The 16778-nt window shown below is 38.2% G+C and overlaps 1 protein-coding gene across 2 annotated transcripts in view; it reads right to left on the bottom strand.

Moving 5' to 3' along the window:
- The window catches only part of kcnh8 (potassium voltage-gated channel, subfamily H (eag-related), member 8), a 79014-nt gene extending 62810 nt beyond the window's left edge, over nucleotides 1-16204 (bottom strand). For both annotated transcript variants that reach the window (XM_012874267.3, XM_036145008.1), the window contains exon 1: nucleotides 15988-16204. In XM_012874267.3, coding sequence (XP_012729721.2) covers nucleotides 15988-16063 — 76 coding nt within the window. In that variant the 5' untranslated portion in view covers nucleotides 16064-16204. The remainder of the gene's footprint in view (nucleotides 1-15987) is intronic.
- Nucleotides 16205-16778: the final 574 nt, after the last annotated feature.

Genomic DNA, 16778 nt, shown 5'->3' with positions numbered 1-16778 from the left:
TGCTGCCATTTGATAAGCAGCCAAACAGCAAACCCTCGGTAATAAATTAAACAAGTACACTGGAACATTTGACACAGTAATTGCGGAACAGGCATACATTTTCAGACATTTGTATAATTACAGTAAGTGAATGTGTCACGCTCACATTTCTAGACGTTCACGGACACACAAGCAGGCACAGCGAGACGAGACATCCAGCAGGAGGACTTGTTTCAATTACACTTCATTACAAAAATCGGTTTTCTACATCAATACTTCCTTTTTTTTCCCCCAGCAACCTGGTTGTTTAAATTGCTTCATGTCGCATGTCAAGCTTTGTTGAGTCAAAACCACCTTCGAGTTGAACTAGGAATACCAAATCAGAGAGCAAAGATGTTGTACCCAGTCCTGAAGAGGAATCAGAACTACGCTTGTTTTCTTGATCTCCATTCAGTCCGTCTGTTGAAGATGAACTGGAAAACTCTTGTTTTAGTTGTATTTTAGGGAAGCTTGTTATATCGTTGTAAGGTATACTCAGCTTACTCTGTAATTGTATCAATTTCAGACACAAAAACTCACTAATAAAAGTCATGTAAGCAGTGATGCTTCGAGAGGACGAAGCAGACAAGAGTGGATCTCAGATCAGGGACGGGCTGTCTGAGGGTTCCAGAAAGAAAGAGAGACTGGTAACGTTACTGGAGCCACGGTAGTATTTAACAAATGCTTGTCTGGTACCAGTGGTGGTTTTAGACCAAATCTAGGTGGGGCTAGGGGTGCTAAGGTGGGGCCAGTGTTTTTTTTTTTTCTTCTTCGTGGTGGCAGGTGAAAAATGTAATCCTACCTTAATACGACAGAAGCTAAAAGTGCAACACCTTCATTTTTAAATCATTATTAAAGTAAAACTGTAAAGGTAAAATTTACTTGCATAAGGGACCAGTCAGTGACAGTTTCTGTGCCAGTGCATATTATTACAAGAAATTAATTTAGTATCATGTTTTCAGTACATGGGCCATAACAGAGGCCAGGGCCAGTTCTACAGGGACACCGGCCCCTGTTGGCCCCTGTTGGCCCCTGTCTAGAACCATCCATGTCTGGTAACAACTCCCAGGAAAAGGGAGGACGATGTCAACAGAAAGCTAAGTTTCACAAAGACATACAGGCAGCATTGGATTTATTGCAGGGGAGTTTATATTGACATTTCCATTTTCATAGTTCTTGGAGGAAGCAGGAGACTCAAAGATATAACCACATAGCTTATGGGTTGTTTAGTGAATTGGACCATTTTGAAGTGCAAACTGAATTTAAGACAATCATCATAGTGTAATATCCTGTCCTTGGTTTCAAAGACTCACTCAGGTCACAATTTAATAATAGTGTCCAGTTGGAAAAGTATGCCCAAATTTGATAATTTTATGTTTTTATGTTTTGTGCTTAAAAGTATACAACAACAAGAATTTGTGTTTACTAATATTATGTTTTCTATACTGATTTGAAATCTTGTGGATTTCCGGTTTAATTCTAGGTCTTTTCTTTTGTTAAACGACTACATAGACAATAAAGAAACATTTGTGTCTCTAGATTGATTCTAAAACCACAATTTTAGGATATGTTGGCATATCAGGTGGTTAAAAACTAATTTTTCTATCAACACATCCAAAACACGTTACGTGAAGTAAGGTTATGGTTTAGCCAATGGGTTTTTGTTCATAAAGGCAAGTTTCTTATAAAAGTACTTTAGACAAGTCACCTCAAAAGAATTTCAGAACCTAAATAAAAAATAAAATAAATAATATATATTATGTTTACAGTTTTATTAGTTTTACGGTATTAGTGTCAGTATTATGCCACTGTGTCATCCTTAAAGGTTCTGTACCGTTATTATATACCCTGGAGTAAAATATATGTTGTTGTATGACCTCTACTCAGCAATGATTTTGTGTCCAGAATTATAGATTCAGACACATTATGCAGCCTGATTGTGAGGTTTGAGCTAATTTAAATATAAATGTAACTCCTTAATTGGATTTTTAAATATTTTAAAAAAGGGTAAGAGTATGTATTCTGTGTTTGCATTTCAAGATACCTAGAAGTGCACCGTCCACTTCTACTAAATGAAACATAACCTTAATAAACCTTTATTTGTATCTTTTTTTTGTCCTTACTCTAAAATATTCTCATCTATCTTTCCCCCTTACCCATTGCTGTCCTACTTTTTTTTTTTATTACAGGCAACCAGACTTTTGCTCAATTTTTCTGAGTGAAAGTCTGGTTGCCTTCAGTCGAAGCCTGTTGTAGTTTTCAACACTAGGAAGACTGATAATCTGCTCCAGCATGTCCTGTTCTCTCCTTCCACTTTCCTCTCTACCGTGCTACCCCATCGGTAAGATGTCCGACTATACTCCCCATCTTTATCCGTTTGCAACCTTTGTTCCTCCGTATATCCCCTTTTTTCTCAATCTTTACAACTATTCACTCTCTCACCTTTCAACCTTCACATCCTTCTTCATCCCCATACAGCTGTTCTTCGTGTGCCCTCCTACCATTTTGGATCTCTGCACCTAATTTCTCTTCATCTTTTTTAAGCCTTGGATTTCAACCAGACTCCATTTGTTTGCTTCACTCCCTGCTGGTGTTCACCTTCTTCCCCACATCCCTGCCCCCATAACATCATCCACCTGTGTTTACACTTTGTTTTCATCTTAGACACAGAACCTTTGACTCAGACTTTTTTATTTTGTACTTAACTTTCCATCAGTTTGTCTTCAATTTCTTATTTACCACTTCAAATTTTGTCCTGTTCCTTCCGTTCTGATTTTCATTTGGTCAATTGCTACACAGTAGCAGCCCATTGATCATCTCAACATGTGCTCACGCTGCTGACACGTCACATTAAAGCAGCAGTGATCAAATTTATTTTAAAGATTGTGACATTTTACATGTCCTTCTGTAGGAAGAGGATGTTGCACGTGTTTCTGAAATACTCGATAAAACTTGGAAATTTATATCCATAAGATTCTCTCCACCCAATCTGAGGTTGAGCTATTTTTAAAGAACAATAAAGGCAGAAAAATGTCATGCTGAAGATGTGCAAAGCTAGTAGAGGAAAGCCCCAAAAGACTTGCAGCAGCAACAGGAGGTGGATCTACAAAGTACTTAATAAAATGGGCTGAATACATATCCATGCCACACTTTTTAGACTATGTGTAAAAAAAAAAGGAAAAGAAACCAGGTATTAGTTTTATTCCACTTCAGAATTATGCACTACTTTGTCTTATTCTATCACGTTAAAATAAATTGAAGTTTGTGGTTGCAATGTGGCACATAATCCAAGTGGTAAAATACTTTTGCAAAGCAAAGCAAGATTATTTATATAGTATTTTTCCTACACAAGGCAATCCAAAGTGCTTTACAGGACATCAAAGCAAATACAGTAAAGAACAAAGCATAAAAGCATTGCATAAATGAAAAAGATGTTAAAATACAGATATTACAGGTACATAAGAAACATTTATCAGCTTATTTTATCAAGAGCTGCCATAAACAGAAATGTTTTCAGCCTTGACTTAAACCAAAGGTTTCTGAACATCTCAGGTTATCAGGAAGTTCGTTCCAGGACTGAGGGGGCATAGATACTAAATGCTGCGTCATCCTGTTAACTTCTAGTCCTGAGAACAATGATCAAGCAATGACCAGAGAGGTCTACAGTACATGACTTATATTGACAAGCAGCTCAGAAAAAAAAATTTTTTGTCCAAGGCCATTAATTGCATTGTAGACCAATAGTAAAATTTTTTAATCTAGTTGCAGACCAACAGGGAGCCAGTGCAGTGTTTAAAGAACTGGTATGATACGATCCATTTTCCTGGCGTCGGTCAGGACTCTGCCAGCACTTTATGGGTGATCTGCAGCTGTCTGATTGATGTTGTACACAGACCAGTAAATACAGCATTGGAGTTATCTAGTCTACTGAAAATAAAGGTATACAACCGTTTTTTGTTTTTCTGTCCTTTTTGGGCAGGAACCCTTTATCCTTAGCTTATTTATTTATGAAGTTGTCAAAATTTAGAGCAGAGCCCAAAAATAGCCCCAGGTTCTTTGGATGCTCCGTGGTCTGTAGCCCCATTAAGACACAGATGATGGTTTCTTACTTATCTGGAGGAAATTCTGACCTATCCACTCACTTTCATCATAGACACATTGCCTCATTGAGTGTAGTGAACGGAGATCGTACGATGACACATATATAAAGTTGTGACATTGGCATACATATAGTAAGAGATGCTATATTACTCTATATTCAGAGCTAGTGGGATATTTTAAATGGTAAACAATTGTCCTGTGAGGCACCCCACAATTCATTAATGTTTGCATAAATATCAGATGACCCAAAGTAATCCCTGTCTGCCAAATCAATTGTGAACCAATTTAGCTCAGTACAAGACAATCACACCCATTTTCAATCATTTTAAAAGTATACAGTACCAATACATTTACATTTAAACCTCTCTACACAGTTTTTTCCCAGGGGCCTCTGCTACACATGCCTGACACATGAAATAAATACTTGACAGGCACAAACATTCTCCAGCTCATTGACAGCATCCCTCACTTCCTGAAGCACTCTGGGGCTATTTAAGGAACAGGAATAATTCCTATGGTTTGTGACCAAGCGCTGGGAAGCAAAGGACACAGAGAAAGAGTGAACAGGAGATGAGGAAATGTTACCAGCAGAGTCACACAGCGGGAAAAGAAGCAGATGACAGGACAATGATGAAAGATGGAGGGAAAGTGTGATAGAAATTTGTGGAGAAAGGGGGGTGGGGGGTGGATAGAAAGACCTTGTCCCCCTTTTTTGTCTGAATTTCTACAGGTCCTCAAAGAAAACAGCTACAAGGCAGTTACATAACCACAAGTCACTATTCAGTTGCCACAGTAACCATCGACACACCATGGAAACCAAGGTTGCAACTGTACAAATTTCCTTTTGCATACACAGTCACAGTAACATGTGAAAAAAAAAAAAAAAAAAAAAAAAGCAGATGTATCACTGTATGTGAATCACTAACATGTTGAAGTTTATGAATCAATTGCCTGGATTCTGTGTCGGACACACGTTAACGGATCACGTCAACACAAAACTGTCACAGGAGCTCATTGGCATGAAGAAATATTTGCCCCCTTTCAGATTTTCACCTGAGTGAAAGGCATGTTTCAAAATATGATTTGTTTGGTGGGAAAATATATCCAAACCAATCCTTCTCTATGGGAAAATATAATCACTCCCTTTGTAAAATCATGTTTTAACTGTGAGTAACCAGATTCTTGAAGTTCACTTTTACTAGCCACACCCAGGCCTGATAATTTCCAGATCAGCTGATTAAAAAAATAAATTGAATAAAACCCGTCTGGCAACATGAAATAGGCTAATTAATACAAATAAAACCATAACATCTGAATGTAAAGAAATGCAACGGTAAATGAGAAACAGAGAAATTGACATCTATCAGTCTGGGAAAGTTGTTCTTTTCCCTAGGCTTTGGAACTAATGCAAACCATAGTGTGTCCAGCTTTCCAAAATTACTTCAAGATAGCAACAATCACTCTTTGAGGAGGCACAAAATAACCCAGGACAACTAGCTAAAGCCCTGCAGACCTTGTCTGCCTCAGTTAAGGTTGGAATAAAAAGAAGAGACTGGACAAAATGGCATCAATAGGAGAGTTCCCAGGCCAAAACCACTGTTGACCAAAAAAAAAAGGTTCTGTCTCACAATTTCCCTCCACCCAAAAAAAGTGACAAACAGATCCAGTCTGTGGGAAATCACGGACACTTTGGCCGACTAAACACTGCAGCAAAGGGGCTTTCCCTTGTTAGTTTCCGCTTGCTGTCTGCACACTTCTAATGTTTATGTATCCAGTTAGCTTCAAAGTTAGCCATTCATTTCAGCTCTGTCACTCTCACCGTACGCTTTTAAAAAGGAGTCAGAAGAAGCAAACCGCATACAACTTTAGGAGAAGAAGAGGAAGGCATCAGTAGAAAGAAATAAGACCAGAGTGGATTTGGGGGAAAAAAATTCATGTGATCCACCTTGACAAGCAGAAGAGCAAGGTAAGATGGTCTTGTGCATGCGCAGTAATTCAAAAAGGGACTTGGGTGTCTCTTGTCTACAGTTCTGGAAATATCGGCAACTCTACCTTTAGGCAAAGCTCCAGACTTGTTGGAAAGTCCTATCATCAGACCAGGACCTTTTTCCTGTGAAAGTAAAGTCTGGAGAAACTGGAATCTCCCTTAAAGAAACGCACGGTGGTCTATTGAGGTCTAATGGAAAAGAGCCCAACAATCCTTCAAAGAATAGCAGACAAACATTGGTGAACAATGATGAAGACAAAAGTTTGATGGCAGATGTTGTCACTTAGGTGATACAATTTGTTATTATTTTTAGGGCCATATTACTTTTTCGAATGGGGTCAGGTTTGTTTTGACAACTTAACTAGTTAATAAATCAGCATTTGAAAACTGCATTTTGCATTTACGTATGTTATCTTTGCCTGACATTAAAACCTGTTTGAAGATCTAAAATGTTTAACCGTGACAAGAAAACACAAACAGAAGCCCTCTTTAATAGGACAAGTAATTTTTCACAGAACTGTGAATAGTGGTAATCCTTTCACACTGTATAGCTCAAAGAGAAAATTATTACTCAAACCCACAGCTTTAATCACTGCTCTCTGCTCTTCATCACGCATTCCCCAAGGCTCCCACCAAATGAAACATTACACCGGCCATTAAATTCCTGTAATTTGCAGGCGGCACTCAGCTATTCCCTTTCCTATTGTCAATATCTTCTTTTTTCCTTTTCCCCGAAGAGCTCCCATCACAGGGCTTCCCTCGCTTTGTCACAAAACTATAATTAACCTGGTCTAAAAATGGGAGGGCTTGGCCCAGACTACCTCTGGTGAAGCCCGATTTGTCGATCGTTTTGGACAGTCCATTAGACATGCTAATTGGGAGAGGAATTTCGCTAATTAGTTAGTGTAACAAGGCAGAACAATCTTGGTGACGGGCGGGCTCTCATTCAAACATTTTGCAAGTTTGATGGAGAGAAAGGTGATGCTGATCTCCTTTTAAATTCACCGTAACACTTCTCTGAGGGAGGAAAAAATTGCTTGCTGAGTCTAAAGTCAAAAGATGTGTATTTTTAGGGAAATAATTTATAGTCCTATTTATTCCATAATATTGCTGCCCCGTTGCTGTGATTTGACCTTTATTTAAACCAGATGATAACCCACTGAGATTAAAAACCTCTTTTCCAAGGGGGAATTGGCCAAGATTTGTGTACAGTGGCAAAGTTGGTAGCACTGTGTCCTGCAGCAAGAAGGTCCTGAAATCGAATCTGGGCCTGGGGTCTTTCTGCATGGTGTTTGTATCTTCTCCCCGTGCATGCACAGGTTTTCTCCAATTACCCCAGCTTCCTCCCACTGTTTGGTAAAATTATTTCTCTAAATTGCCCTCAGGTTTGAGGGTGAGAGCATGGTTGTTAGCCTCATTAGGAACTAGCTGTAATGTTCTGTTGTGGTTTTGGTTATTTTTTCAGTCTAGAATTATTTTTGTTTCTTGTGTTAGATTTATGCTTAGCCTGTTTTTGTTATCTGGCCTTTGTTGTTAGTTTATTTCAGCCCTTGCCTGTTTAGTCTCATTTCTTACCTTAAGTTTTTGTTTATCAGTCTGTTGCTCCCTTTATCACCTCCACCTGTTTTTGTTAATTAGTCCCGCCCTGTTCTCCTGTTCCGTTCACCTATTTAAGCCCACCTTAGTTTTCTGTTTGTTGCCAGGATGTCTTGCTTTGCTTCCACTCACTCCGCCAGTGGTAAGAACAGTCCAGTATTTTTTGATCCGTCTGTTTACCTGTCCGTCACCTGTTTTAACCTGTTTCTGTTACCTGAGTCTGCCCAAGATTCTCCTGTTTACTTGGATGCCAGCTCTGTACCCTTTTGCTTTTTCCTGGACTGCCCATCTTCTGCATCAATAAATCTTTGGCATCAGCTCCGTGTCTGGCTCTTAAAGGGTTCCTCCAAAATCGTTACACTAGCAACCTGTACAGGGTGTACTCCATCTCTTGTCCAATGATGAAGCAATTAACAAATAGGATAAAACGACTAAAAAACCTCAACATGCATGAGTGTTCATGCGCCCCAAAATAAATACTTTGTAGAACCACTTTTTGCAACAATTACAGATGCACGTGGCTTTGGCTTAAGTCTCTATGAGGTCACTACATCTTGCCTTGGGATGGTTGTCCATTCCTGAACCTTCATGTTCAGGAATGGACAACTACGTCTAACCACAGAGTGTGGCCTTGACGTTGACTAAGTAATTCCAGAGAAGACAGAGAAGCCAATATTAAGCCAGGCATCGTGTTTGTGTTTAAAAGTTTTATTAACAAACAGACAGGACCTGGTATGGGTCTGTTCAAGTTCAGACCGAGGTGGAGCAAAAAGCAGGCTTCTCCCTGCAGGACATGACTGGCAAAATGAGCTGAGGCTTGAGACACATCTGTAAGCCAGGCTTGATAACTGGCAGGCAGACATAATCAAAAGGTGTGGCAAGGTTTGTGGTCATAAAACTGTACATGTAGATGTCCAGAAAATCAGAAAGCCGATGAGGTGTCCGACAGGTTCACGACAAGACAAGGAATCCAGAAGCTTGATCATAATCAAAATTGGCAAGGCGGCAAAGAACGCAGGTCATGAACTCAGACTTGGCTTTCAATAATCTGACGCTGACTGCAACTCCTTCGGGGCAACCTTTGGCCTCTTTGCTGCCTTTGTGATTAAAGCGCTCCTTGCCCAGTCTGTGAGTTTTGATGGGAAGCTCTCTCTTGGCAGTTTTGTTGTGGTACCATGTGCTTTCCCTTTTAAGATTATCGTTTTACAGGGGAGTATCAAAGATTTGTATATTTTTTTATAATGCCACCCTGACTTATACTTCTCAACAAGTTTGTGCCCAACTTGTTTGTAGAGCTCCTTTGTCTTCATGGTGTAAAGGCTCTTGCTTAGTGGTGTTGCAGCTTCTAGAGCCTTGCAGAAAATGTGTGTTTGTACTGACAGCTCATGTGGCACTTAAATTCACTAATTATGGGACTTTTGAAGGTAACTGGTCGAACCAGAACTGGATTTATATATGGTACACAATTTATATATGGTACACAAATTTTCAGTTTTATTTAATTTATTTTTTATTTTATATGCACTCTTTGTCATATTTAACCTCACCAACTAAAACTATTTTGTGAAGATCTGTTGCAAACAATAAAATTAAAAAAATATTTAAATTACATGTTGGAATGTAGCAAAATAGGGTAAAAGCCAATAGGGCCCTGTATTCCTGACTAAAATAGCTAAACATAACAAGAAGTATTGCACTGAAATTATTTCAGTCAGCAGCAGGTAATAGTGGGTAAGATGTCAGAACTTTATGTTGAAATCATTTGTTGAGTGTGTGAAAAAAGTGAATTCTTCTTGTTTATTGCAATTTAATTCACTTTCTTACAAATAAATAAATTACTGTATACATCAAATATGTGAACATGCATAAAACCTTGCTAAAATGGATACATGCTGTTGTTGAAATATAAATTAACTACTTACTTTGAGGTATAGGAGTGTTTGTTTGGACATTCATGTAAATGGCACAGTGTTTCTAAGAACATTTCAACTAACTTGGACATTTTAATTTTTGCTATTGACTATTTGCGTTTTTTTAATTTGTTTGTCTGGTGCAATCGCAGTGTTTTACATTGTTCTGTAAACTGACTGCTATCTGTGTTTTATTGACTTGGACATCAATTAACTTGAATATTTAAATCTTATCAGATGCTAAAGAGCATTTGCAAACTTTTTCCACCTTTCAGGATGTGTTGTTGGTACATTCAACTTTTATGGTGTTGAATTGTGTCTGTGTATTATGGGAATTCTGAGTTGGTGTTTCGCAAAATATTTCATTAAGGTTACATAATGACAGTAAAGACTTTTTGTTATTAATTCTTACAGTTCTATTAAAGGAATTTCTTTAAAAAATAAGTATAATTTTGTGCCAAAGTATCTCAGGAGGCCATAGCATTGCAGCTAGTTAAACCATCAAGGTTTTATTTTTTACCTAGGCTAAAACGTTGAAAAGCTTAATTGAGCTTTGGAGAAAATTGGACCAGTAGCAGCATTTCACTGCCAATGAGCGAGAGGCCTCCTGCACCCTGCAGCAGCACAGTCAATGATGATTGATCACGCCGTCAAAATCTTATAACTACTTTCATTATTTCTGCCAGACTCGTACTCTGATGGTGATCAACAACACACTGGACTCATCACAAGTTTGCATCATTTTTCTAAATAACAAAATACTACTAAACTCTGATTTAGGGATTTTAAGATACTGCAGTTCAGTTTGGGCTACGTTTATTCCTGTAAACCTAGCTAAAAAACACATGTGACAGCACCACCTCCACGGTCTTTCATGCTTAGTAATTATCTCTCTTTCTGTCCTCCTGGAGGGTCAAAGGGTTGATGCTTCAAAAAGCTACAGGGACGCTGTGCGATCTGTAGTTTGATTCTCCTCTATTGTGTGACATTCTTAATTGGGTTTTTAAACGCCCGTTCCAAAGCAAGCGGCAATTACAGTGTTAGGCCACTTTGGAGAAAGTCAGCACATAAAAGAGTTAATAAGCAGTCAGGACAGCTGCTTTACTATTTTACTATTATCAGACAGCTGTGCACACACAGAGACACACCAGGCAAAAGACACACATGCTCACGTCAACGTAAATAGCAGGAAGTGCTTCACATTCTCGACACATTTCCCCTCGTTTCTTTTTGCTGAGGTGGAACTAGTTTGCATTGGAAGTTAGAAAGTGACAGTCTGAACGGCTATGACAAATCAGGAGAAGGCAGCGCACTGTGAGGCTCTAAACACCCCCCCCCCCCCGCCCTTAGTAACTTATATCCTAAAACGTCTGCTAAATTTGGCAAGAAGACAGCTAATCTTGGCTCATTTCTCCTTAGTAAGGAACATCACCAGTTCTCTGAAAAGTCAAGTCAGGAAGTATTTTAAAAAAAAGTTCTCAGAGCTTAAAGGCAGCTCATCTGGTTGAAGGGGTGTCCTGTGTGCAGGTGGACGTAAATACTCGTTGCTGCTCATACATGTTGAGTGCGCCTGTAACCATTTTCCCCGCGTTTAAAACAAAACAACCAATAAAAGAAAAGTAACTTAGCAGTGCCTCTCCTGTGCACAGAAAACTTGCCAGACAAAAAAGAAAAAACAAAGAACAAAAACTTTGTACCAATTGAATAGTTTTACATATTTAAATGCATCATAGTTTGTACATTTTGACTGTAAATCAAAATGTGCAAACTATTAACCATTTTCAAATCTGTTTGAAACAAACACAACGGCCCATACCAACATACAAGAAGTCAAAGAAATAAAATATCTCGGAATGATTATTGATCATAACCTGACGCTTCAAATTGAAATTGAGGTTGTATGTAAGAGGGTCAAAACAAATCCTAACTAATTTCATTTTATCAGAATTTTATTACTCCAAGCTGCATTATATGCATGCAATGATCCTGTTAGTACCATGTCATAGTGGCAGTCCTCCCCCTCTATATTAAAGCCTGTTGTATAATCAGGTAATTAAGGTCTTGGACAAGAAGCCCATTAGATGACACCATTGTGATATTGTTAATAAATACAAACTCTTTACCTTTGAAATTTTTATGAATTTTGGTCTGAATAATTACGCGTGGCCACTGTTTTCTGCTCTCACCACCTAACGTTAAAGTTTCTCTGACCGTTGACCTGAGCCTCTGTCGGAGGGGACTGTATAGTTCAGAACTTTAAAACATTCTTGTTTTTATTTCAATGCAACACAAACTCTGGAATTCTCTCCCCACTTACCTAAAACTGAGCATGAAAATCTTTAATAGAGGCCTAAAGCAATGGAAAAATCTAATGGAAAAAATGCAATGAATTTCCTTTTAATACTGATCTAATAATTTTCTCTTCATTAATTAATTTATTTTCTTTTTCTTTTACCTTTTCTTTTGGATAGATAAAAGCCTACTTTTCTACAACGCTTAAAAATAATGCATCTGGTTTATGCAATGTCCTTATATGGTCCATATTAAATTAGCCACATTTACTTTTACTCCTTACATTTTCATGTAATCATCCGTACTTTATGCTCCTTACATTTTTAAAATAGTTTAATTACTTATATTTTATTTTAACTTGTTTTTGTACTGTCTTGTCAATAAAAAAGAAAAATATTCAGATAAATAGCTAACCAAAAAGTGTTATTTACAGCAGATTCTGGTTGGAGGCAGTACTACACCGAGTTGTTTGTCAGACGCCCCAACAAAAACTTAAGAAGAAGAACAAAACGTAGAACATTGCATTTTTAGGATTATTTGTTATTTTGCTATTAATCACTAGGATTAATCATTAATTTTGACAACACTGTCTGCTCTTTTGTTTTGATTTTTGTTTTACACTCTAATTAGATGTAGATATTGTTTGACCCATGTTAAATCAATAATATTTGACACACTACCTAGTCTTTGGATTTATTTTATCTTCGTCAATCAACGACTATACTAAAATCAACCTCATCAACTTTTTCCCCAATTGCATAATGAACAGCAATTTTTAATTCCATAAACATTTTTAATACAAACATTCAAACTTTACCTGTGACATTACAAAATCAAAAACATAAATGCTTCAAAACAAGAGACACTTTTCAAATTACTATTGTAATTGCCAGGTGACAACATTTGTGACAAGCATCACTCCTGCACCATACAGGTGGTGACATTAGTCACCTGAATGGTGCACTGTTGTAAGGGGGACAGGAGGTGTCATTCTCACACAGTTTCCACATAGCACAGCTACTCATAGTTTTCACATGTTTGTATGTGCAAAATAACATACAATGACCTACCTATTCCAAATATAGGAAATACATTTCCTGAATAAAATATTTTTTAGAGGTAGGCTCAAATCCACTGTATTCTAAACACCATGAACAGACTTGAACTTCAAACTGTGTCTGTAGACTTTGATTACATAGATGGCAACTCATTTTATACAACATGAATAGGTGAGGTGGGAAAAATGAGAACAATAAAACCTACTGTAAGCATGAAACCAAATACTCTCCATTGACAATCCAACAGCATATATATAAACCTTTCTTTCCCCGAATACCATCCATCCATCCATCCCTTTTCCAAACCGCTTAATCCCTCATGGGGTCGCGGGGGTTGCTGGTGCCTATCTCCAGCGTTCACCGGGCAAGAGGCGGGGTAAAGAGGCCATATTAAAAAGTTGCCTGCCAGAATGGCCATCCGTTTATCACACTCTCCAACTTGTATCTGGGCAATGAATGACCTCAAAGGGGATCCCACAGTGATAAAACCCCAGTTCTTCACTAATATTTGCTCTTGACCAGGCTATCAGACTTAATCTCTATCGTCAGGCTCTACTGACTCCAGGTCCGCGCTATCTAGCACTTCAGTTCCAGCGTTAATTTCCTCTACCTCGCCAACTCAAGGACAGCAGCTTACTCTTTGGAGCTTGACAAACTACTTGTGCTGCACAGAACCACTCTAATTCTGTTGTGTAGGAGCAGAGCTCGTGCCTATGCTGGCAGCAGAGGCTTTCTTTTAGTTTGCCACTAGATATACAGTAGTGAAGACTAGCCTGCTCTTACTTGTACAGTGATGCTGGATCAATAGATATAGGGGCTGAAGTCTCAATAGGTATCTCCGGTTATTATCAAGCTTCTCTGGGTGTTAGAAACATGTTTTGGAAGGTTGAACAAAAGGGTAAGGGTAAGAAAACAGTGTTGTTATTATCATGAATATAACAATTTTATTAAAAGTAGAAGACACTGCCACACGGTTGATGATTTCAAGAAATAAATTGGGGGTTGTGGTAGATTTAAACTAGTTCATGAAGAAAAAATTAAACCTTTTTTGTGCATTTTGACACAATTAGCAATTCATACGACAAGTGTAAATTCGAAGAGCTTTGCATAAATATTCCAACACATTGAACTTTACCATATTTTGTTCACATCACAGCCACAAACCTTAATATATTTTACTGGCCTGTCATGTGATACAACAATACAAGATAACATAGATTTGATATAAACAGAAAAAATGATAAATGTTTTTTTTACGGTTTTTTTTTTTTCAAATACAAACAAGAGAAGCGGTGTGTGTATTTCTATTCTTTGATGCCCTTGAAGGAAATGAAGTGCCCTTGCCTTTAGTGGGCATTCAATTTGGAAAAAATCTCAGTATGAATACAACTGTCTTCTAAAGGCCTCTGAGGTTTGTTGGAGAAAATCAGTGAATAAACAGCATCATTAAGACCAAGGAACCAATTACACAGCTAATTGGTAAAATTGTGGAGCAGTTTAAAGTAAGGTTAAGTCATAAAACAATATCCCTAGCTTTAAAAGTCTCATCAAATACTGTACAATATAGTGTCTGAAGATGGGAAGAGCAAAGCAAGAGAAGCAACCAAGAAGGCCATTGCAACTTTGGGAATCTACAGAATGCCACAGCTCAAATGAGCCATCAGTCAATGGTTATGCACTTCACAAGACTGGGCTTCATGGAAAAATGGCAAGAAGAAAATCTTTCTAGAAAGAAAACCATTAAAAGTTTTATCACTTTAAAGTTGGGTCAGATGAGACCAAAACTGAACTTTTTGACCAACGTTTAAACACTGTATTTGTAGTGAAAACTAGAACTGCACATCCCACAGATATACTTGGAGCTACAACTGAATCATCTAGATCACAGCATAATCATGTGTAGAGCATTCAAGTCAAAGTCCAGCCCTATGTCCATTTGAAAATCTTTGGAAGAACTTGAAAATAGCTATTAAAATATGTTTTCCAATCAGTCTGTCTGAACTAGATTGATTATTGCTTGTTTAGATGTAAAAAGCAATTTGGGACAAACAGAATGAGACAATTCACAATTAGTAACTGCTATGTGTCAGTTGCATAGATCCAAAACAAACAAACAAAAAAAGATACACTGAAATATTATTGTATCATTGCACCATGTAAAAATGTTTCACATCTTTCACATACATTTGCACTTTATTTCAGACACCTTATCTAAATTACAAACAGACAAATATCTAAGCTTTAAAGCAGATGTACAGCCTGTTCTTTGAAGTAAAACAATAAATTAAATCAGAGGAAGTCCTACTCAACCAGCAGAAACAGAAGATTTGAAGGAATTTAAATAGTTTACAGATCAATAAAATTATGATTCTTAGTTAAATAGCTCCGCAGTTTACAGGAAAGATAAAAGAAGGGAAGTGCTTTTGTTTTCCTGTTGTCGAATGGTAAACTTTGATCAGTGTGGGCTCTGTTTTAGGCCGTTCATGACAGAAAACAATACCCAACAGATAACTCAAGTTAAAAAAAGAGAAAATGAATCTTAGCTTGGATATGAAATCAGAAAAGAGTTACCAGGACATGCTGAAAATTAAATGTAACTTATTAATAACACAGGTTGGAACTTTAGAAGAAATCCATTGAGACGGAGAGAGCGCCCAGTTAACCCTTTTTGTTGCTGTCCGAGGTGCTGAAAGCTCCACATCAAAGACTGTCCTCAGCTTCTTCATGACTTAATGTTGAAAACAATTACATGCTTTGGCCTTGTATTAAGTTCAGTTGATGAGCTAATAAATATGCCGCCTTAATTTGACAAAACTGAAATTGAAGCGAACAAAAGGTTGTTGTTCTTCACATGTGTGCACACCACAGCTTTTCTGCTGGCTACTGGAAACGTGTCTGTATAACCATTGATCGAGATGAAGTCTGCTTTGTCAACCTTTTCACAAACTACACACAGCAAGCCAGCTATGAAAAAAAATGAATCAAGTAGTTAGTTAAAAAAATAAACAGTTTAGATCAAACTTACGAGTGCCATCAAACCGTGTGGCTATAGTGTCCAGAAACGTGTTCTGCGGGGCTAATAATCCCTTCATCACAGGCATTTTCCCTGCTCAATGTCGAGGTCCCCATCAAAGTTACTGCACAGAGGGCGCAAGTCGTGCGAATGCGTGAGGCGCTCTCATTAAAGGCTGCCGAAGCTCTGCGCGAACCACCAGGCAGGCAGGGATCCAGTCAACTCAGCACTACGCGAACCCCGACCGGGAAGCTGTGCACGCCGTGCGCGCACCCGTTGTACAGTGGCGTGCGTTGAGGAGGGAGGAAGCTGAAGCCTTGCAGCTGCAGAGCAGGAAACAGCCAGAGGACACGGTGGCAGAGAGAAACTTTCTGTTATCGATGTGATAATTGTTGGACCAATTATGCGCCCGCGCTCTGCTACAACAGGTGCGAATATAGCCCTAACGAAAAAAAAAAACTGCACGCCTATTTCTAGGAATAAAACCTACCCTGACACGATTAAAAAGGATTTTAACCACAGCACGTCCAGCAAATCATTTAATTTTTTTCATCATATCTCAATAGAAAGTTGTGGGTTTATCTAAGACTATAGTCGCGCAGCAATATATTAGGGCTGAGCCATGCATCACTTAAAAAGAAAAGTTTTGACATAGCGAGAAAAATAAGACACAATGTAAAGATGCATGCACATATTTCCCTCATAGGGCAGCCTTTAAATATACAACTTTCAAACACTGAAGAAACTCGTTTTCCAGAACAGTGCCGTTGTTGTGTTAATGTTTCCTTCGCCCGGTGTTCGAG

The sequence above is a fragment of the Fundulus heteroclitus genome, chromosome 13 (assembly GCF_011125445.2).
Source record: "Fundulus heteroclitus isolate FHET01 chromosome 13, MU-UCD_Fhet_4.1, whole genome shotgun sequence".
NCBI classification, from domain to species: Eukaryota; Metazoa; Chordata; class Actinopteri; order Cyprinodontiformes; family Fundulidae; genus Fundulus; species Fundulus heteroclitus.
This window is presented reverse-complemented; position numbering and strand designations above follow the sequence as displayed.